At 35.5% G+C, this 24,767-nt stretch overlaps 2 protein-coding genes across 2 annotated transcripts; both read right to left on the bottom strand.

Annotated features, from left to right (window-relative positions):
* Positions 1–1,651: 1,651 nt before the first annotated feature.
* LOC112041013 (F-box protein At3g07870) lies at positions 1,652–2,206 on the bottom strand. Its single transcript, XM_024073935.1, has one exon. The coding sequence runs from the start codon at positions 2,204–2,206 to the stop codon at positions 1,652–1,654; it is 555 nt and encodes a 184-aa protein (XP_023929703.1).
* A 10,227-nt stretch (positions 2,207–12,433) lies between these two features.
* On the bottom strand, positions 12,434–14,366 carry LOC112004738 (uncharacterized). The gene is made up of 2 exons (XM_024036973.2): positions 14,052–14,366; positions 12,434–13,653 (listed from the first exon to the last, which is right to left on the bottom strand). The coding sequence occupies exons 1-2, from the start codon at positions 14,137–14,139 to the stop codon at positions 12,794–12,796; spliced, it is 948 nt and encodes a 315-aa protein (XP_023892741.1). The 5' UTR covers positions 14,140–14,366; the 3' UTR covers positions 12,434–12,793.
* Between the last annotated feature and the right edge of the window lie 10,401 nt (positions 14,367–24,767).

Here is a 24,767-nt window from a genome sequence, read left to right as displayed (position 1 = left end):
TGCTTGTAATCCCTTGCATTCGCACAAATGCATTTGAGATAAAGTGCAATTAGATACATGTTAAAGGTTGCACCTAACTTCGAATGTTAGTTGGTAGAGCATGTAACTTCGAATGTTAGTTAGTTATTAAACAAAATGTAGTTTGTTGATTTAGTTGGCTTTTACTTGACATAACTTTTGGTATTGTGATGCAATGAATTTATTAAATATCTGATATTTTTTTAAAAAAAGTTAGAAAATTGAGTTTTTATAAAATATATTGATAAGGAAAAATCTTTTATTTAGGACTTCATAAAATTTTCATTGAAGTTTGAATTTGAATTAATAGTAAGTTTTGGTAAGAATATTTGGTATAGTTTGGTTTTGTTTCAAATGGGTTGGAAGTAGTTATGAATGGATTTGAATTCATAAGTTTAAATTGTTTGGAAGTATTTTTAAAATGGAGGGATACTTGGCATAAAATTAGAGTATGAAAAATTTAATTGCAATGACATTTGACACAAAATAAGTCTAATTAGAATTTAATTTAAAACTGATGGGAAAAAACACATTAGTTGAAATTGGGTTTAATGAGGGATAAAAGATTTTTATCCATGAGTAAACATCTAAGTAAGGTTACTTAATTTTACTTTATTATTTTCTTTTTCATTCTTTTCACTTGCATAAATGCATTCCATTTTTTTATGATCATTTCATACCATTCATTTTTCATTCGCTTATAAATTTCTAAATGAAGCCTAAATGAGCATTGGGCAAAGGAATTAGATACTAATTATAACAGGGTTTGACTTACTTTCAGTACTTTTTAAAAATGAATTTCCTTTTATTTTAATGAGAGATTGTCACATTATTTACTAACTAAATAAAATGTAGAGATCTAAACTTACAACCATTTGTCATTGTATATTTAAAACAAAAGAATATGTCAAGTTAAAATAGTACTAGAACTAAGCAAAACCCATCATAACACACAAGCAAAACCCCAATTACGTGTGAACGAAGCATATGAAATCAATCATCTTGCATTTAATTTAAAATATTTCTAATTAATTGATAAATAATTTGACTCTGAAAAGACAGCAACACAAGGAGAAAAACAAAAGCCTCAAATCATTACTCTCAATGAAAACTAGAAATTGATAGTGGGCTACCCATGAAAATTAAGACATTCGTTTCAAGACCAATTCCTGGAATTGGGATGTTCCTTAGCACACCAGTCTCTAGGTTATAGGAAAGAAGATTTTCATTTTTCCTTAATAGTATTTGGCCAAGCTTGCATAGCCCTATAACTTCAACTAGTACACCACGACGATATTGCCTCTCAATTTGGGATTTTAGATCAATTTTGTATTCTTTGACCCATTCTTTCTTTTCATATTCCTTCATTACCCATATGTCAATGTGTATTAAAGTATTCAACCATAGCCGAGTGATCAACTATAGCCAAGTTTCCTCCTAGATCAAGCAAATATCCAAGGCAATCATATTTGGGTGGAGAAATCAAGCCAAATTCTTCCTTCCTAACATCAAAAGAAGCAATATTCCCAATGGCACCATTATATTTACGAGGTCCTTCCCAATGAAGAGCTCCGCATGCAAATATAGGCTTTCCAACTAAACGGCAAGGAGGACCTTTGCTAAGAGGCCTCCATTAGCTTGTACCAAGAGTGTAAACTTCAGCACCCAACTTGTAGCATGGTTTTTCATCAACACTTTCGCGTAAGAAAACTGCAACAACAACAATGTTGTATGTGTTCTTTTGATGATCGAACCAGAATCCATATTTTCTACTGCCTAGCTTAGGAGAGGCTGAAGATGGTGGCAGTGGTAGAACTTGTTGCCTTAGAGGATTAAACAAAACCAAGAATCTATCATCATAACTTTTTGAAAGGCAAAGCAAACCATTGCAACAATCCTCTAGGTAGCATGTCATTGATTTTGTGAACTTTGCAACTAAATTCAAGTCAGCGTTCAAGAAGACCCCAACATTTGTAACTTTTGCATCTATTGGTTTTTCGTTTTGGGTGTGATGATCGAGAAGTAGGATTTTGGGTTCTTCAACACAACGAGAATGGTGCATGTAAGCAAGGTATGGATCATCAATGATATTGCGCCATTGTTGAGAGACGGATCTGAATTTGAGAAGTGACTTGATGGGTAGTCGTGAAAAGATTTCGAAGAGGACATCTGAGGGAAACTTCACCATGCTTGTTTACCATGCAGTCGGTGTAGAATGCATGAGTTTGAGAAGGAAGACGGTGCTAATCTAAACTTTCGCTAGAGGTAAAAATATACCGAAGTTACTAACAATGTATTCGATGGATTGAAGGAAATATTAGGGCTGTTTGGTTAGGGTATTTAAACAATAAATTTTAGTGTTTAAACAACAATAATACTTTCTTAAGCAAACAGTCCTAAAAAGTTACCATGACTGTTGAGTAGAGTTGTGGTGTGCTTTTGTGTTAGAATCTCTTTCTCTCTCCCCTGTGTATGTTTGTTTCTCAAAAAAAAAAAAAACTAATAATACTTTTGATAGATATTTCTATAATACTTAAACACGTATGAAAATTGAACAATAATAATTAAACACTATTATCAAACGGGCCCTTATATAGTAACATAACAATATTTGGAATTTTGAGAGTTCTGATATGATTCTAATACAAATAAAAAAAATCTCCTTAGAATTTAATTATTTTTGAGTTCAAACGTGACTCAATTTTATGGTGGAACTGGCCTACACGATTCAAATTATTCAATATAGTCTTTTAATGTGATTCGGATACGACTATCTCCTTAGAGCATTAGCATTGGAAAATGCTAATGCTACTCTATTTTACCATTCCAAAACCTCACTTTATCATTATAAAGTCCAATTTTACAATTCCTCCTACATCCCAAACTTCTATTTCACTCTTTTACTCATTAAAATATTATTTTTTAACCTTTCTTTATTATTTATTTCCAACCGTTTTTTCCTGGGCTTTTCAACAGTCTCACACACACACACACATAGCCACACACAGAGCAAACCCATTCAAACCCACACACAGAGCAAACCCATTCAAACCCACACACAGAGCCACACACAGAGCAAACCCACACACACAACATCCCATCACCATACACACACCAATCAAAAAAATCATCATCGGAGCAAACCCATTCAAATCCATTCAAAAAAAATCATCATCGGAGCAAACTCATTCAAAATAAATATCCCCAAAGCCACCGGAGCAAACCCATTCAAAAAAAATCATCACCGGAGCAAACCCATTCAAATCCATTCAAACAAAATCATCACCGGAGCAAACCCATTAAAAAAAATCATCACCGGAGCCACCGGAGCAAACCCATTCAAAAAAAATATCCCCAAAGCCACCATCAGAGCTCGCCATCAACTGATCCCAGCCCACCGATCCAAACCCAGCTCGCCGATCCACGCTAATTCAACCTCAAAAATCCAAAACCCAGCACCGGTGCACTGAGAGAGAGGCCGTGCGATGAGAGATGAGAGAGAGGCCGTGGGAGATGGGTGAGAAATTTCGGCAATGAAGCTTCAGAGATAAGAGACCAGATGGAGAAATAGAGAAGGAAGAGAGAGCAGAGAACAGAAAAAATGAGAGGGATGAGAGAGAAATTTCGGGTATAAAAAGGAGTAAAATATTAATTTTTTTTTGCAATACTGTGAACAGTGCAATTCTATGTTTAGAATTGCACTGTAGCACTATTGCAAAAAAAATTGCAATAGTGTTGTTTGCAATCCTCTGATGCAGTTGGTTTTAAGACCAAAAATGCTAAATATCTCTTAGATATGGCTTTAGCCAATGCTAATGCTCTTAGGTTAGTTCGGCTATTTCCCTGATCGTACGTGCCACATCGGTGGGTTGGTCCAAGCTTAGGGGTTGGCTTTTATGTGTCTGTGATTCACTCCTTCAATTTGGGCTGCTTATGGGGGTTGGGTTAGAACTTAGAAATATATATATTTTTTCTTGAATATTAGTTGGGCTTTTTTTTTCTTAAGTTGGGCCTAAAGACATTTAAAAAAAAAAAAAAAAAAACTATTACCGTACACTTCTACACATTTTTTTGCCACAACAGTTTTATTATGAGAGATGAAAAAAATAATGGTTCCATGTGATAATGACAATCAATATATATATTTTTTTTTGGAGAGTGAAAAGTGTAAATATTATTAATGCAAGTAAGCCAAATAAGCTTGTACAAAGGATTGAATGCGTTGTGGAACATCTTCCATCTACACTAAAAAAACTGGTATACTAATAGCATATCTAGTCAGACTATGTGCTACAAAGTTCCCTTTTTTTTTTTTAGTATGAGAGTAAAGCAATTTTTCAAATTTTTGGGAAAATAACCTCACATCCTCCAGTAGCAGACCTGTTGGAGATAATGGTTGTTTAACCTCTCTCAAAGCTTTTGTAACAGCCAAGGAGTCCCCTCAAGGATAGCCCGCCTCACACCCATCTCACTAGCGAAGTCCAGAGTTGTTGCTGCCACCATTGCTATAACCTCCATTGCACTACAACCTCCAGTGCATGAGCCTAAAACCAACCCGTTCATATCCCGGACCACCACACCTATTCCTGACTTGTTTTCCATTGAAAATACCGCGTTGTCGAAGTTTATTTTGACCAAATTCACTGGAGGAGGTGTTCAATGAGACTGAGAGCTTTGACTTTGATTCTATACCTGAGGTTCGGTGTCCCGGAGCTTGGAACAATAGTCATTCAAGGAGAGTTTTGAGACCTCGGCCACTTGGTGAAGCGTTGTTGTAGGTGCTCGTACACGGACTTGGTTTCATTGGTTCCAAACTGTCTAGGCTGTAAATGCGAAAGCTCCAGCTGCTTACCTTCCTCAACTAACCACAATACCAAGTGCTTGAATTTAGTGAAATCAACTGAGCTACGGAAATCCCATAAGGTCCGATCTGCCCAAACGATATCAACCTCTACGTAGGACCACAACGCATGCAACGGATCCTCAATAGCATCTTTGCACTGTTCGCATATGGGGTCAGTGATAATGGTTCTTCTCACCAAAGCTTGCTTTGTCGGCATGGCATTGCAATAGGCCCTCCATATAAAGGTCTTTACCTTCTGAGGCACACGCATAGCCTAAATGGTCTTCCATAACTATTTGTCCCTGAGTAGTGGTACCTTGTCTGTATCCATCAGCACTGCTTCTTCATTGAGGAATCTGTAGCCCGTTTTACAGCTATACTTGCCATCACTTAAATAAGGCCAGTATAGCACATCCTCCTTTACTGTTCAGCTTAGTGGTATTTTTTTAATCAACTCAGCATCTTTCTCCACAAAAAGACCATTCCCTAAGTCCGTATGCCACTGCCTTGTGTTTTGATCAATTAGGCAGCTCACTGTATTGTGTTCAAAGTCTTCAATAGGGCATATGGGTAAAAGCGGAGGATGTTTTCTTGGTAGCCACCGGTGCTGCCATATGTTTATTTTCTCACCGTTTCCAATCCTCCATCTTGAACCCCTTTGGATGATATCCCTCCCTACCAAAATACTCTTCCAAGCGTAAGACCCCATCCTTGAATCTAAAGCTTCCATGATTGTTGTTTTGGGGAAAAAACGTGCCTTGAACACCTTGTAAAAGAGAGAGGTTTGGTTGTGCAAAAGTCTCTAGTCCTGTTTTGCTAGCAACAAGTCATTAAACATATTTAGATCTCTAAACCCCATTCCACCAATTGTCTTGGACTTTGTCATATCTTCTCACCTCACCCAATGAATTTTTCTTCGGTCTCCTTGTTGCTCCCACCATAATTTCTTAATTAAAACTTCAATTTCATTGCACAAGCCAATGGGTAGTTTAAAACATCCCATTGTATAGGTGAGAATAGCTTGAATAACTGTTGGGGTTTATGTCCTACAATCCAATTTATGGGCATGTTATAAATAATTAAATAGTTTAATTATATGAGACTATCTATTTATGATCTAATGGGACATTATCTTAGTCCTCGAGATGCATAGTATGTGATTTATGTGAAAAGTCACAAAAGATATAAATTACAAGTTCTTTGTAAACTCAGAATTTTAGTTCGTAGATGGTGATGAAATTGGGTATTTCATCTGCGAAGATTATAACATACCAACTAAGATGATTTGTCTTGATCATGGAAGTGGAGACCTTTAGTTGATATGTTGATATGTTTTAAGAGTTAAGACATATTGAATTGGACCGCTGTGAGATTTATTATTCTTCTAACGACTATCAAATGAATAATAAATCTCACGACTTCTATTTACGTCAACTTTAAATCCTGAGAGAATAATGGACCTGATCATGAGATGTATGTTGCTTTGATATATCAGGAGTGAGATCTATAAGTTACGGTCAAAACCTCAGTATGTTGGGCAGCCACATTTATTGTTGATGAAACATATATTCTCAAGATGAAATTCATAATCTCTTAATAGAGATATAAAATATTCTCTTGAGATAAGTTTAATGAGTTTGGTTATTTAGAGTGTTGGACTCAACCACTTTAGTAAGGAGTTACTAAAGTATATACTTATGAAATTGGATTTCATAAATATATGATGAAAAATATAAAGGATTAAACTGGGTACTCAAGGATTAAGATGTAATAATCTTCAAAGTGGCAGTCAATATTTATGACTTTGTATTACTACGAATATTTTAATGAAGGGGTTGTATGTATAATAAAGTCTTGGAATATAATTAATAAGGTCTAGAGTGCAATTATATTCTTATAGTGGTATTGAATATAATTAATGGTAACTTTGGACTTGTCAAGAGTTGACAGAAAAGTCCAAGGCCCATTGGAGCTAGAGTCTTATTTATTCCCTTTGGTCCTATCTCAAGCCACAAACTAAAACCCAATTGGGTAGGCCCAAAAGGCTAACCCAATTAGATAATCAGTTTTTATTTAATAAGAGTTATTAAAAAAAGAAACTACTAGAGTATTTAAAAATGTACATATCAGAAAAGAAACCAGTTTTTCTCCACAAGGAGAAGAAGAAGGATTTTTTCTTTGAGAATCTATGTACAAAAGACTGATTGAGAGACCGCATATCCTGGGCACCATGTGGAATTGAGATGAAGATTAAAGGTATTCTCAAGTTTTGGTTTTAAATTTCACAGCATCAAGGTATGCTTTCTATTATTTGTTCTAGAATTCAAGGTTACATGTTATCTCTCATGAATGAAGTTGATCCATGTTTGTTGCTTTCGTTGTGTGTTTTGTATGAGATACAAAACCAGACTATCTAATAATAATTGGCTTCAACAAAACTTCCCTACCCTTTTGAGATAGTAATTTTCCTTCCAACCTTTGCAATTTTCTCCACATCCTCTCCTTGATGTAGTTAAAGCTTGTTTTTTTTTACTTTTACCCACAAAGGAAGGGAGACCCAAATACCGCTCATATTGCTTAATTTCTAGAACATCTAAGGCCACCATAATCTCATGCTTCTCTTCGGTGGAGGTGCACTTGCTGAAAAATAAAGATGTTTTGCTCCTATTAACCTTTTGTCTCGAAGCTGCTTCATACATCTCCAAAATCTCCAACACCTTGTCACATTCTTCCATAGTTGCTTTGCAAAAGAGAAGACTATCGTTTGCGAAGAGCAAATGAGTTAGTTTGGGTCCTCTCCTACAAAGAGAAAAACCATGTATGTCACCATTACTTTCCGCTCTCTTTATAAGTCCATTCAGCCCTTTAGTACAAAGCAAGAATAGAAAAGGGGATAGTGGGTCACCCTGTCTAATCCCACAGGTAGGTTGAATCAAACCACATGGTTCACCATTTACTAGGACCAAGTAGGAAACTATTTTCATACAACCCATAATCAACTGCACCCACCTTTCCTTAAACCCCAATTTCCTCATGAGTTGTTCAAGGAAATTCCAATCTACCTGATCATAAACCTTACTCATAACTAGTTTAATTGTCATAAAACCATGAGTTCTAGACTTACAATTTGGTAAGCTATGTCGGGTCTTAAATGCCACCAGGATGTTATCAGATATCAACCTATCTTTTGTGAAGACTGTTTGGTGTTCCATTATAATGTGTGGGATTAATTTTTTCAACTGATTTGCAAGGACTTTTGAATAGATCTTATAAAGAACATTACAAAGGCTAATTGGGCGATATTGGTGAGCATGTTCAGGATTATGAATTTTGAGAATGAGAGCAATAAATGTATGATTTAGAGGAGTGGGTAAGATACTTGAATTTAGCCATGTTAAAATGGAAGAAGTGATGTCTTGACCAACTGTGCCCCAAAAGTGCTGGTAAAAAAGTGGTGGCATTCCATCCGGTCCAGGAGCCTTGAGGGGTGCCATTTGCTTTATGGCAGTAGCTACTTCTTATTCACTAAATTCATGGCCTAACATATTATTCATATTCTCATCAATAATTGTAGGGACACATGACAACACCTCCTGATACCCATTCGGCTCACTTGAAGAAAAAAGGGCCTTGAAGTAGTCAACCAACACTCCAGCAATATCACTTTGCTGGACACGCCAATTACCTTCCTCATAACTAATACCCTCCACCTTATTTCTTCTATACCTTTTTGTTGCACGAGCTTGTAAATATTTTGTGTTGCTATCCCCATTCCTTACCCAAAGTAATCTTGACCTTTGAGCCCACATAGTAGACTTCCTATCCAGCAACACATCAATCTCTTTCTTTAGCTGTCTAACCCAAAAATTATTCCCATTGGCCATGGCTGCTTCTTCAGCTTTTACTAGAAGCTCCTTCAATCGGACCAATTCTCTTCGTACATTTCCAAATTTTTGTCCCACCAAATCAAATCCTTCCCACATTTATCAACTTTGGCCAAAACATCTCCATTAAACCCGAAAGCTCCGTCACCTTTCCATGCCGAAAAAACTACCTCCTCACACCCCCTATTTGACAACCACATCTTCTCAAATCAGAATAGTTTCTTCTGCAAAGGAGGATCCAATCTTGATAGTACAATATGGAGAGGAATATGGTTTGATGAATCACACCTCAAGTGATGAACTTTTGTACTTGGGAATTTTAAAAACCAACTACTAGTAGCCAAGCGCCTATCAAGTCATTCCCAAATTGAATTACCATTCTCGAAATGCCTACTCCAAGTGTATTTTGAACCCTCATAACCCAAGTCTATAAAACCACAATAATCAATAACTTCTTTGAACAACTACATTTGGGTATGTGATCGCGTCGCACCACCCAATTTTTCATCTTGTCTGAGTATTTCATTAAAATCACCACAACACAACCATGGACTCTCCCTTCTTAAGCTCAAATTCCGAAGTTTTTCCCATGCCTCATTCCTTTTTGTTGTTTCAGGTTCACCATAAAAACAAGTGAAACACCACTCGCTTTCCATATCTTTATTTATTATTGCATCTATATAGTACTTATCCGACCCTTTAACTGACAAATTGATTGAAGATCTCCAATAAAGAACCAGACCACCACTTCTGCCCACTCTTGAAACCACCCATCTATGATCAAAATTAATATTTCTTTGAATGAATTCTAGCCTTGCATTGTCTGTAAGTGTCTCAGCTAAAAACACTATAAAATGATCTTTTGCCTGTACAAGTTCTACGAGCTCTCTTCCTGTATGCAGGTTCCCAAGTCTGCGACAGTTCCACACTAGGCAACTCATTGATGCTGGCGGGGCTAACTGTTAGCCTCCGCCAATATAAGATTTGTTTGAACATCATCTAGCAAAGCTTGAATACGTTTAGCAGGCAACCCAAACTTTTCTTCAGCTCTTTCAGCAGTTCTTTTCTGACCGGAGATTCTCTGCCCTTGCCCTTTACTTTGAATAACATTGGTGCTTTCTCTAGGTCTTCATGTCCATCCAGGAAGGATACATCTATTTTGGCTTGGCGATGAAACCCTAGTTGCATTAGGAGGTGCACATGACTTGCTTAGTGTCTCATGAGAATCACTTAACTCCTCACGTGTTTGAGCATTATTGGAAACCTCAGCCGACTCAAATTCCCCAACCCTACACAACTTCTCATTAAAATCATTAAATGCTGGATCCAAATTATTAGGCTCCAATAAATCTCCTACAATCGTGGGATTCGTTGGACATGATGAGGTTGTATTGGTTTTTGGTGCTGACTTAACTCCAATAAATTTGTTACGCATTGATGGGGCAATAACTGACTTCGCATAATGTCCCTCCCCCTCATTTACTTTCTCCGGTTTGTCTATCTCGTCAGATTGTGGTGGTTGGCCTGAATTCCGGTCTGGAGTTGCGGTGGAGTTGGCCTTCTTTTTCTCGGCATAGTAACCAGAGACTTGAACTACGTTCCTCCTTGTCACTACAAATGGTGGAGCTCTAAGGTATGGGCCAAAAGCTCTCTATTCAGCCTACAAAATTCCTTCACTCTCAATCCAGAGGTCGCAATCCCTGTCATCGTGTGTTAGATGACCACACCAATAATAGATGTTGGGTAATCTCTCGTGCTTGAAAGAAACCCACACTTCTTTCCCATTGTTTAGAGAGATAAGGTGACCACGGCACAAAGTCAGAGAAAGATCAATGGAGACCTGAAGTCGTATGAAATTCCCAGCATCAAACACTATGGTATCCGATGGTTTTGTGACCTCTCCAACCACCTCACATATTTTGATCCCTGCTTCAAAACTCATGTACTTCAGCGGAATGCCATGAACCTGAACCCAGAGAGTAGTTCTATCGAACTTAATGTCCTGTGAAGGTGCGCTACCATCGTATCTCTCCATTACATTACTACCAAGTGCTTATCAAAGCTCCAAGGTTCGCTCATCAGAATTCTGTCAACATCGCTCTTATTATCAATCGTGAATAGAAGTTTATGGTCACCAAACCTCTGGATTTTAAAACCGTTTCTAGCCCTCCATAAAGGCGTAAATGTTGATAGCCCTCTTTGTCAAAAACTTTGTAGCTATGGAATACTCTGTTGTACTATGATCAGTTGTAAGCTTACATCCCGGCCTTCTCTCTCCGAGAGAGTTAGCCGTTTCCAAGATTGTGCCAGATTGTCCATAGTGTTAATTGCCTCAACTATTTCCCAAATCCCCTAAAAGAGAAACCAACAAACCTAGGAAAAGCCTTGCTATTCCAAGGATACTACTAAACACCTTCAGTGAAGGGACGATCAATTCTACTCTGTGAAGGAGATGAAGAGCACTTACTCCCTAGGACAGAGAGAAACTTTTGCTAAATAATCGTGTCAAAGTGTATGTGAAAATAGGTGCCATTAATATTATTGAAAAGAAAAACTCTTTTACGACTTAGGAAATTAATTGTGAACATTATTCACAAAATCTATGATGTCTAATAGAGGTCGGACGATACAATTTATCCCTATTTCATTATAAAGAGTTTGTACAGAAACTACTAGGTTTGTGGATGTCAATTATGTAGAGAATCTTGATTCAATGAGTTCCATTACATATTGTGTGTTTATGTTTGTTGGTGGTCCAATTTACATGAAGTCTAAGCTCCATGAAACAATTATTCTATCCCACCACAAAGGCATAATGTTATGATTTAGGCAAAGGGAGGAGATAAGCATACATCAGATAATGAGTGAACTGATAGGAATTGATGGCTATCTGATTAATTGTTATTTCAAGTTGTGGATTAGGATGAGTTGTTAGGATTGTTATTTGTTGATTAGGATGAGTTGGTTAGGATTAGTCAGTTTGAGCATTGCTTGGGCTTGATCTACGTTACTCCATATATGTTGAAGAGATAGAGCGTAGTGTACTCCACCCATTAAGAGAGTGGATGGTACGTAGTATTTGATGTTAGGTATCATATGATTCTTATGACGACATCTACACGCTATCTTTATGATGGTTTAAGAAAATAAAAGCTAAAGGTGAAGATTTGTTATGGTATGATTTGTTCTTGTGTTCAAATTGCATAGCAAAGTTTTCTCTTTTCGGCAGCTCGTGAATGTGGGCATCTTCTGAAAAAAAAAAAAAAAAAAAAAAAAAAACACGTCATCCTTATCCCTACATGTACTTTACTTTTGTTTTCTCCTGGAGTTCAACAAACCCATATTTACAGTGCAGTTACAAAATCTAACTCTTAGGAAGAATGGCTTGAATTGGAGCCCAAACAGCTAAGGATATGGTCCATATGGATGTTGGAGTTATGTCCTGCTTTTGAGCTCCAATTGCCCTAAAAATGGTTTGCAGTTCCACATGCAGGTACTGTATTAAAATGCTTACTTTGTCATTTAGTATTTAGAACCCCTATAATTATAGTTATCTACCATATAAATCTACACTGCTTTGAGATCATAAAGAAAAGTGTATGGATTCCAGGCAGTGAAATAACAGTAATTTAGGAGTTTGAAATTTGGTAATTCTTTGAAGAGCAAGTGAAGAAACTAGAGAGCTTCCTGGAAAAGCAATATCAAGTGCCCATCTAGAAGAATTAAGAAGGGCTTTGTTAATTTCCCTTCAAGAAGACAGGGAAAGAGAAGAAAATTTTGGAATTATACAACTTTCTAGGGAACTATATCAGGTATACAGTGAACTTAATCTAGAAACCTGAACTAGTCAATTGCACATTAACAACAATGTGCCATGAGTCTCCTTTGACACCTTACAGTTGCTTCCTTCTTATTTTCTATAATTCCAAGGTAAATACTAGTGTTTTTTCCCCTGTTTCGAAGACTTATAGAAAAAAAAAAAAAAAAAAAAAAAAAAACCAAACCAGGCATGCCTGGTTTTTATAGCGGATAATAATACCCTTTCTTCTCATGCTAGAACAGAAGGCTTACTGGCATTGATCCCAGCTTTCGGTTTGACACAATCACTCTTCTTTTTGTGACCGTACTTTGTTATTTTCATATTAAAGCCCTCAAACAAGTGCTCTAATGCTGAAATCTCCTCTTCAACATTATCCACTGGTTGTTTATTCTTTGAGGAGGCCATTCGTTGCTTCAAGCTGCATATTCTATCAAGGCCAGCTTTAACTTCCATCCCCATTTCTTCCATTGCTGCAAGAATAGCAATGCTTTCTTCTTTTGTATCTTTAAACTTTCTCTTTAAGGATCGATACGCATCAAGTGACTTGAGTAATTTCTCTGCCAGCGTCTTGTTTCGCTCTAGAAGAGATGCATTCCCCTGAGCCTCCATCCCGCCAGACTTCTTCTCTTTGTGTTCTTCTTTGCAAGTTTGCAATTTGCCTAATAAAATCTCATTTTGCGCTTTAAGATCATTAGTAAGTTCCTCCATGCCATTCAATTCTTGGACCTTTCTTGCAAGCTCTGATGCAATAATATCCTTCTCCTTTCCCAAACTTGAACACATTACTTCAAGGTTCTTTTGTGCTGCCAAGCTTGCATTGAGTTCTTTTCTTAACCTTTCTTTCTCATCAGTTACTGGATCTTGTGACTTTTTGTCCTTTGGAGCATTATGCTTAACATCTGTGTGGCACCGCCTAAGCTCCTTTTTCTTTCCAGAAGATTGAAAATTTTCAACCCGGGATTTAACATCATCAATGATTTTTATCATTCCGGCCACCCTATGCAGCATGCGTTCGTCATTGTCTTTTGTGCTTGCCTCATTATGATCTTGGATTAGTTTTAGTAGTAGCTTAACATTCGTTGAAACACCTAAAACATTGTAGGGGATCATATAAACAACATTTAGTTACTCCAATCTATCGTGGAAAAAAAAAAAAAAAGACTAACTAATATATTTTATATTGTTTCTTTGTATATGAAGAAGTAAGATGGACAAATATATACTTTTTCATCCATTTAATGAATGTTAAAGAATCACAAATGATAATGGAAACGATTAAAGTAATTTCATCTTTTTTTTTTTTTTTTTTTTTTAAAATTTTTTTGTTTATTATAAATTTGCATCGTAGTCATGATGAATGCGGTGATAGCTAGGTTTCTGCAATGATGTATGTTTTGGATTTACATAGCACAAAATTCTGCAAAATTCAATACCAAGAAATATCTATATACAAAAAAAGAAAAAGAAAAAGAAAAGAAGAAATCACCTTCTAAACTACATTCTTCTGGATTTTCGTTATAATTTGTCGAAGGTGGTACTAGGTCCGGTGATGAAAATGCTCGAGACCAATTCATATTCTTACAGAAGATGAAGGAAAAAGGATCTGTGAGAGAAAAACCTGTGGCCTAAGATATAACCACTAATTAGGAAATGGAAGATAATGATGAATATACAGAAGAAAAGGGTATGTATAATTAGAGTTTACTATCACTCTAACATGTATTGTGAGATCCAAGAAAGAGAGATTGCTTTTGCACTCTCTCTTTCTCTTTTCTTCTCTCTTACTTTCTGACTTTCTCTGTTCCTGCCTGTCATATTCTATATGTTTAGTTATTTCTGGTTGTAATCAAGCGCAATTATTGGTGGTAGTTTGACTTTATTATTGGCTCTCGTTGCTTCTGACTTTTTTTTTTATTACAAAGTGATTGGATCCTCTATTGTGGATATTGTTTGTATTAAACGTGATCCGTAATTTTGCTTGTAAAGTTAGCACCCATTTGAGATTCGTTCTACTTTTAATTAGAAATACATGTGTCATATACCTTTATACATGATATTTATTTATTTATAAAGAATTTCGACCTATTATATGTATTTGTGATGATTTTGGTGTAGGCCGAGATTGAATCTTAGATTTTTTATTCAAAGATAAGAGACTTATCAATTGAACTAACTGGTAGCCACAATGTACATGATAAGTTAATACAAAAAATGCATATTAATCTTAGCTTTTCCATAGTAGGAGTAGTCCATTATGTGTTTATTTGATTAAACTCTAAATTGCATATAAATCATTGCAGTCTTTACAAATTTTCACCATATTCAAAATGTTGATTATCATATGAACAAGATCATTATGCTGAGATGATCTTTTTCTTTTGGTATGATTAGCTGTATAACAACTTTTTTAAAGAAACTATGGTTGACGAAAACCTTTTATTTAACTAGCACTTTTTAATGTTTTTAACAGAGGTATTTAAGATTCAAATATTTAATCTTATTATTGAAACTAATGATTTAAAAAAAAAAAAAAAAAAAACCACCTATGGTATGTTAATCTTGTATTAAATGTTAGTATAGAACTCATCAGAGTATTAAACTATGTTGGGCACATAGTACCTAACATGTTTGGCCACTTAGTTTCCAAGTCCTATGCCAATAGATTCATGGCATCTTTGACCAGATTTAAAATCAAATCTGGGATTTAGCCCCCAATCCGGCCATGCATGTGGGGGTCAAGCGCAACACACGCTCCTGGATGTGGATTCTAGGTCTGTAGTTGTATTCCTTGCTTTAATTTCATTGAAAATTAAATTAGCTAAACTACAAATTGACACCTCCCCATAGGCTTATTTATCCCTATTTGAATGAGGGGCTGAACTAAAATTTTGTATGAAGTACAAACTCTCTAATATGTTTTGTTCAAAGTACAAACCCTCTAATATCAGCATTTATTATTGACAACCACTATCGATCGCAGTAAATAACAGAACATTTGACAGGTTAGCGTAAATTGCAGCAATTATAGTAGATTAAAGCCTACATGATTATTCTAACTTCAAATCAAGCAGGAAATTAGATCAAACATAAACAAACACTTAAATCTTGCATCAGGCTTCATTAATATTTAATTTAATAAGATCGCAAATGCGAGGGAATGTGCAGAATAGCTGTGCAAAGGATTTATATATAATTAGTTAGGCAACGCTTGAAACTATAAGGGAAATTAGACATCTCGAGTTTTAGAAACTCGAGTTCCATGCAAAAAAATTTTTAGTTTTATCTCCCATATAGTGGCGTTTTTAAGTCCTATAGTGACGTTTTAAAGCCATATAGCGGTATTTTCCTACAAAAATTTTTCATTAGTTTTCAAAACCAGGTTCAGGGAGCCCTATAGTGGCGTTTTTAAGCCCTATGCTGACGTTTTAAATCCCTATAGCGGCGTTTTTCTGCTAAATTATTCTATAACTCCATTTTTAAGTCCTAGAGTACCGTTTTTCGAACTCAAGTCTTTAAAACTCAATTTTCATGTGCATTTTTTTTACAGATCAAGACTTAAAAACTTGATTTTTATCTTGAAACTCGAGTTTTAGACACTCGAGATGCTAGTTTTCAATATTCTTTTGCGAAGTGACAACTAACTAAATTTTTTAATATTTATTGTTATTTAGAAAAAAAATTCTGCAAATGCGAAAGGAACTTTGCAAACATCATTCACAAGTTTCTTACTAACGATTTTGGTTGTTTTGATTTTATTGGATTTTCATAGAAGCTTTTTTTTTTTAAAAAAAAAAAATGTAAAACAACAGAACTGGATATTATTGATAAGGAGTGCTTAATTAATAAGTGGATACACTGACCTATATATGATTTACAAAATTAAGCTAAGGATGCCATTCAATCAATGAAATGTATCATAGTCAAATAGAAAACTTAAGTGAATTTCCTTTAAACAGCTAGCATGCCAGATCTCTATGGATATGGGCAAATCCAAAGGACATGAGCGACTGATTCATGTATTTTTTTTTTTAATAAAAGAAAAATGCTTAGGGGAATGGAGCAACTCTTACGCACCTAAGGCAACTGCGAAAGAGGTGGGCACCATCGCACTCACTAATAAAGGTGGGGACACTCGAACTCAAGACCTGAGTCTTGTTGGCCCAAATCCCTTATCACTAGGCCATTTGCTATGTTGGTGTTGATGCTCGTTTTTGCAAATTCATACCCATAAGCTCATGAGGAAGAAAGCTCCATACAAAGAAAAGCCCAAAGGCCCACCAAGAAGACTGAAGAGCAAGAAAGGAAAAAAGAAAACAGAAAAGAAACAAAAGCCTAGACTTATACCTAGGCTGAGAGAGAAATGCATGGGAAAGTGATCTGTAACAAAATACAGATCTATTGCAAAATACAAATCTTCAGTAGAATGACTTTGGCAGAATAAGGCAAATTGGGTCTAATACCCTTTTGATCCTATAAACACTACTTGGCCCTCAAAGGCCCAAATCCTTTTGTATAAAAGGATAGGAATGAAAACTAATATGAAAAAATATGATAGAAAGAAACAAGGAATGGTTAGCAGAAGGAACTGCGTGAAGGAAAAAAAAAGTCAAGTAAAAGGAAATGACAAACATTGTAGGAAACGTATGAAGAAATAAGAGAAGGCCAATGGCAGAAAAAATGTGAAGGAGAAAGAAAACAAAATCGGAAAAAGACAAAAGAAAATAAGGAAAGCCCAAGAGCCCATACCCTCTTCCACAAAGAATAAACACGGGCAGAAGAGATACATAGCAGGATGAAACAAAATCAATTTGCAATGGTAGAAACATCGTGGGAATAAAAGAAGACAAAAACAGAAGATAGTGGAGTAAGCACACAAGGGTCGGAGCACCACCAACTTGTATTTAGCCAATACAAGGGAGGTGGGCTCACGATCAAGGGATTGAGAGGGTCTGGTTTGGTGGTGGGGGGGGGGGGAGAGAGTCTATTTTGGGTTTCAAGCTAGAGTTTCTTTCAGGAAAATGCCTTGTTGGGATGACATTTTGCCCAAAAGAGGTAGTAGATGGTTGGACCATGTGATGCACGCCATAGAGTTAGGTAGTGAGAGACCCAAGTCCTTATCCATTCAGGCAAGGAGGGAATGACTTATAGCAAGAACAAACAAAGAGAGATTTTGTCATGGAATGAATAGTGGAAGAAAGAGAATGCATTGAGTTTACCCAGTAGTGGTAGTGGTTAGGCAACCAATGGGTTGGTGGGTAGTCTTGAAGGGATGTCCACAACAAGCTAAAAACAGTTGGTAAAGCCCTAGGGGTAAAAGGGAGAAATCCCATGGAATCAGCCCATTATAAAGAGGGGCAGTAGCCATAAATGAAAGGGGGAAAAAAGAGGGAGAAAAAAAGGGACCCAAGGGAAGAAAGTAGTGAAAATTGAGAGCGAAGTTACTGAGAAAAAAAGGGGAAGAAAGAAAGTGGTAAAAAAAAAGGAGAAAACACAACAAAAATAGAGGCATGCATCAATAAACTATCTTTTCCCTTCTTTAGTAGCAAACCCACTCTATGGAATCCTAAAAGCAGTAACGAGTAGCCATTTAGGCCCATTCCCCAAAATGTATAACTTTAATGGCAGAAGCCTATAACAAAGTTGTTCAAGTTGGGGTATGGGTTCCTTCTTGGTTCACTTCTTGCGAGAAGATTCAATATTTTATCTTTTTCATGAATATTTACATTTGTTCTATTGTAGCACATTTTTTCATCATATTTGCTACACCATTTGTCCTGCTGCGGTATCTTTATTTGCTATATTGGTTATTCTACTGTAACACATTTTTATCATATTTGTCGTATTAGTTGTTATGCTAGCTAAACCTTTTATGCTAAAGCTTTCATTTTTTTTCTTTGTTATTACGTGCATTTCTTTTGATACGAATTAATCATTATTCTGCCATACGTATGTGTAAACATTGTAGTTCATATTCTGTAAAATATATTTTATATATGTATATGTGAATACGTATAAGTATATATGCGAATATATGTATGTATATTTTTGAGAATATGCTAACCCATGTAAACTAACATTCGCTTGATGGGTATTTTCTTTGGGTTTTAGACTTTGTGTGTAGAAAGTGGAGAAGTATTTCTATAGTAGAAAATGAAGAGTAATCATTTATGTTGCAGAAAAGTGTAGAAAACTTTACTGCACAGCAGAAAGTTAAGGAAAGTTAGTTTCGTAACAGAAGTTGGAAAAATGTTCCTTTTCAATAGAGATTGAGAAAGGTCACTCACGCTGCTAAAAAGTGCGAAAAATTTATTGCATAGCAAAAAGTTAAAAAAAGTCAATTCTGAGGCAGAAACTGGGTAAATGTTCCTTTCGCGGTAGAAACATGGAATAAGCCTAGGTTGTAGCATCATCTATTGGACTTTGGACTCAATATTTGCTCACAAACTGGCAGCGGCAGAATGGGACCTTGGAGCCCATTTTGCGGAAGTGTCAGCCCCAACTTCCTTCATAGAAAAAGCCTAGACTAAACGTTGTTTAATAATCAAGACACGTGTCTAAGGTACAGGAAGTGTAAAAACAACTCTCAACAATTAGAAGCTACAGATTAAAATTTCATGTTCTTAAAAAAAAAAAAAAAAAAGAACTTGTCAAAATATAATTCTCCTAAAGTCATCTTCATCAAAAAGGTCCATTATAAAAAATTCTTGCCATGAATTCGTAGTCATGAGTGGAATCATTGGGATGCCGCAAGTTTCTAATCCGTCCAGCATATCTTATTCCTAAATTTCCTGACAGGGAAAGGGTGACATTGAAACATTTCCTTATGTCAAGTTATTCAAGGTGAGGACAACCATCAAGTATGGCTTGCAAGCCATCATCATCATACTCCTCATCACCCTCTATACCACAGCTAGTTCCATTTTAATTATTTCAAAAGAGGACTGTTAGGACATATGTGTTTTCACTTGTTAAGAACATATGTCACTTATTTATGTAAATTGGCTAATCCTTTGACAAAACGCACTCTACTTGTAATTGGGTAGTTCTAGGTGTTTTTAATACTTCAAGAAACAATGTTTTAAGATTAAATGTTGAAGTCATCAAGTCTGTCCAAGAAAAACAAGCTGCAGTGCAAAATCATTAAAGCTCGACACTTGCTCGATAGCTCCTCGACACCTGCTATCTGTCGAGATTTATAAAATCAGATTTTCTGATATGATTTCTTGGGATCCGTGAATATGTTTTTGGGCCTTCTTTTCTCCTAACCCTAAACATATAAAAGGATTGTTTTAAGAGACGTCAAACTGTACACAAGTTGCACAAGCATTGAGCAAACTCTGTTCAAGCAATTTGTGATCAATGATGAAGTTCTTGACCTAGTTCATCTTTTCTGAAGAAGTTGCTGTGTATTTGCACCAAAGGGTTTTATGACCAAGCATCTTCCTGATCTTCATCGTGCAGGATGAACTGAAGAACTTTGCAGCCAACCTCTCCTTCTAAGTTGGTGTTTGAAGTCGCATACTAGGATCCGCACATTGGTTAGTCACGTACTGGGGAGCCGTGCATCAAAAGGGGGAACTGTCACTACAGATCAAGTCCAATTGGGTATTGGGGTAAGGGTTCAACTGTAAGTTGGTAAGGTACTTGAGATTCTTTTACTTGTAACCGCTTGATTTGATAATAGTGGAGTTTTGGGAGTGGTGACCTGAAAATCACCTGGTGGGGTTTTTGCCGCAAGGGTTTTCCTCATTCGTAAACAAATCACCATGTCTTTTAATTTTCGCTGCATATTTAGTTTTTGGTGATTTGTTTGTGCTTCCACGCATTTGCATGATAAATTGATTGATTAATAACTTTGCTAATAAATTAATTAGTTTAATCACAATGGGTCATTCAGTTTGTGGCCTATCAAGGACAACAGCGTCTCAAAGCTTCCACAATTTCTTTTGACAATGAAGAAATTGCCATGTCTAGCTCCTCCAATAATGGAAGCTTTGCAGCCACTTCACTCAATTTCTCATTCGTAATGTAATAGCAACATACAAGACGAAGGCGACTTAGTTGACTTGTACTACAAAGACACCAAAAATGAGATAAAGATTAATGAACCAGCAGTCATAAACAGATAAGTAAATACAAAAATATGGAAGAATTTTGCACCTGTAAATTCAATATTGGAGACAAATAGCTTGAACCCACCACATAGATTGTGAACTGCAGCGACCCATGAGGGTACCAACGTATTGGTGTGTTGTTTATTTTCTATTGTACACACAAAAAAATGTTCAAAGAGTAAGAAAGTCAGCGGACGCATGGTCACAAGTACTTGGATTGATAGCTTCAAGCTTCCTACCTGAATTTGAGGGAATTCTAGCTTGAACCAGCAGTCATAAACAGATAAGTAAATACAAAAATATGGAAGAATTTTGCACCTGTAAATTCAATATTGGAGACAAATAGCTTGAACCCACCACATAGATTGTGAACTGCAGCGACCCATGAGGGTACCAACGTATTGGTGTGTTGTTTATTTTCTATTGTACACACAAAAAAATGTTCAAAGAGTAAGAAAGTCAGCGGACGCATGGTCACAAGTACTTGGATTGATAGCTTCAAGCTTCCTACCTGAATTTGAGGGAATTCTAGCATTTTGCTCTTAATTTTTTTTTATTTGGCAATTTACCCATATTTCAAAACTATATAGAGATATGCCCCTGTTTCGATACTCGATTACCTTAAAATCGAGTTTAAATGAAATACTAGATTCGTAGAAAATCGAGTTATGCCTAATCAAACTTAAAAAAATAAAAAAAAATAAAAAATAAAAAATTGCATGGAACTTGAGTTCCATGCAAATTTTTTTTATAAGTGTGATTGCCCCATATGCAAGGAGGCCTATAGTGACGTTTTTAATCCCTATAGTGACGTTTTTAAGCCCTATAGCGGCATTTTATTGCAAAAATTTTTCATAAGTCTCATTGCCCCATACCAAGTTTAGGGAGCCCTATAGTGGTGTTTTTAAGCCATATAGTGGTGTTTTTAAGCCATATAGTGGCGTTTTTAAGCCTTATAGTGACGTTTTGAAACTCGATTTCCCTAATTTTGAGTTCCATGCAATTTTTTTTTTTTTTTTTTGATCGGGCATACTCGATTTTCTACGAATTGAGTATTTCATTGAAACTTGATTTTAAGGTAATCGAGTATCGAAACAAGGGCATATCCCTATATAGTTTCCAAATAGGGGCAAATTGCTAAAAAAAAAAAAAAAAATTAAGGGCAAAAGCCCATTTTGTCCCTGAATTTGAAGCTATCAATCCAAGTACTTGCGACCATGTGTTCGCTGACAGCATAAGCAAGCTTAACCAAATATCAAAAGCAACCAAACTATTCCAAGTTTGTAACTACTCTATAGAGAGGTAGTTTGATCGGTCAATTTTATTGAAGTCACACGACAAATTGTTGGATATGAAAATAATTTGTCAATTGATAATTGGTTACCCCCTAAAAAAATGATAATTTGTTCAATGTGCATTAGTTGTCCCCAAAAAAAAAAAAAAAAAAGAGGTTCGATGTGGTTGTAACAAACCATATAACCACCACATACCTTTGGCGTAATGGTTACTCTACAAGTATAAATAATTGTGAGATTTGGGAGGATAGAAAATACCAAAATAGATGCTGAGTTGGTATTACCGAAACATAGTATACTTTCTCCATTTATAGGGCGGTAAATGTGGTCTAGGAGGGAAATTTGTAGTCTCCTACTCTCCTCCTAATATAATACTTTATTTTATTTTATTTTTTCTATATTTTTTTGCTAAATTCATTAAAGAACTAAAAAGACACATTTCCAATTTTATCATTATGCTCAAGCCCTATTAATGAAGAGATATACCCAAAAAAAAAAAAAAAGGGATTATATATATATATAAACTTTTTTTTGCTAAATTCATTAAAGAACTAAAAAGACACATTTCCAATTTTATCATTATGCTCAAGCCCTATTAATGAAGAGATATACCCAAAAAAAAAAAAAAAGGGATTATATATATATATATAAACTATTATTCAGCGAAGAAAACTTAATACTTCTTGGAGTTCAAATTCTTTACGTAATAATTTATTCATTTACATAACATTAGTCCATAAATGTTAAAGATTTAAATGTTATTATGACATTTCAATCTTTAAGACGTCAAGGCACCCTCATGTGCTCATTGATACGTTGGTGGACCTCTATGATATCAATGATAGGCGTTTTAAAATCAAAGGTGACCTATCATTTACGTTTAGTTTGGAGGATGTTCTCTTCATAATTGGCTTGCCTATCGATGGCTAGCCAGTTATCGGTACAAAAGTGAATAGTTCAAATTTCTGTAATATATATGTTTGTTTATTTAGACCCCTTAAACCAAATTGTTTAATCTAATATATTAATCAAGTGATTACTTAGATTAATCATTCAAATCTAAATTAAGCAATAATAAATCATATTGTGTAAAGTAGAGGAAAGTAAATAACATCACGATATGATGACCCAAGAAAATCGATGAAACGAACCGTTTCAAGGTAAAAATTTATGAAGGATTTGACCTAACTATCCTCAAAGTAAAATAAATTCACTATAAAAGAATTGAAGTTTTTACAATTAGATTTAATTCTAAATCTATTGTTACCTCATATAGTAATTTACTAACATGACTATGTGCAAGCTCCGAATTCACAAATTTCTTATCTTCTTGGATTTACACCAACACAAGCAGCCTTTCTTGTGACTTTGAGATCCCACTCAAAGGTTTCAGATCACCATTAGTAATTCTCTTGATGCAGCAATTATGTTCTACCAACGCTTGATTGTAGATCTTACTCCAGTAGATTCTTATGTAGTTAGAAAGTACAAAACCTCTTAGATCTCACAAAGAGTAACACATAAGTCTTACAAAAGTCTGAAAAACATAACTAGGGTTTCCTTTTTATATGTGGAGAAGTTGGAATGACACCCTAAACATTATCGCGGGCTTGGGCCTGGTTTAAAAATCTTTAGAATTTCTTTTCTTGTGATTTTTGATTGGTTGAGTCTAATTTCTTGATCAATTGAGCAAGGCAGAAACTATCTTCCTTTTTTTTGTAGTCAGCTAGACTTGAACCTTGAAACAAATACTTTTATGCATTGCCTAACACCTAGACTAGACAGGTTTTGTTCTCGGTTTGCCAACACAATAAAAATATGATTCTAAACAAATACACCTAAATCTTTAGAACCTAACAATATATTTAGGTGACAAATTTAGCATGTGAGAAATGACATGTGATTTATCCTAAAATGACATATAAAAAGATGACATGTGATCTATCATAAGGTGGCATGCGGAAAAATGGCATGTATCTATCCTACATGTATCTATCCTAGGATGACGTGGGAATACATTAACTTTTTATAAGAATCAATCTTATGATGACATGTGAATGCATGACATGTATAATCTGCCCTATGATGACATGTGAGCATGTAGGCATGTGAAAAACACATGGACATGTGAACAACTTATTTTAGAAAACAAGATTAAAAATCATTCCTAAACATGTGATAGCATGAAATATACTAAGGAGAATGGATTATTGGATTAAGTAAAGCTAACCTCGCTCCAAAGCATAGCCTAATAAATGCAATTTGGCAATTTCTTTTCCCAAAGTATTTTATTTCATGCAAAAACTGAAAAAGATAGAAATATATTAGGTTCTAAAAGTTTAGAACAATTGGCAAACTATAAGCACAAACTTGTCTAGGTATAGATCTTAGAGTCTATAGAGTTTATTACACAATGTTCAAGATACTGCAAGTCAGAATACAAGAAAAATGAAGCTACAGGTTCAAGAATTTGAAACATGTCAAGTTTGACTGATCGAGACTATGGTTCGACTGATCGAAAGACAGGTTCTGTAGAATATAATTAAAGCTCAATAGCCCATTGGCCCATTAAGTGATTAGGGTTTCAGATCTATTTCATTAAGTATTTAAAAGAAACCCTAGGGCACATTTTGAGATGACTCTGGAGGTGCTCTTGTGAGATCTAAAATGTATTGTACTTTCTCTTTTTAAAGTCACTATAGGCTAGATATCATTCTCATATCATTAGAATCGGTAGATCTAAAATTGCTGCTACAAGATCAACAACTACTGATACTTTAAACCTTTGAGTGG

Source organism: Quercus suber, unplaced genomic scaffold (genome assembly GCF_002906115.3).
Source record: "Quercus suber isolate HL8 unplaced genomic scaffold, Cork oak 2.0 scaffold_73, whole genome shotgun sequence".
Taxonomy (NCBI): Eukaryota; Viridiplantae; Streptophyta; class Magnoliopsida; order Fagales; family Fagaceae; genus Quercus; species Quercus suber.
The sequence above is the reverse complement of the archived record's forward strand: the minus strand, read 5'-3'. Positions and strand labels throughout refer to the sequence as shown.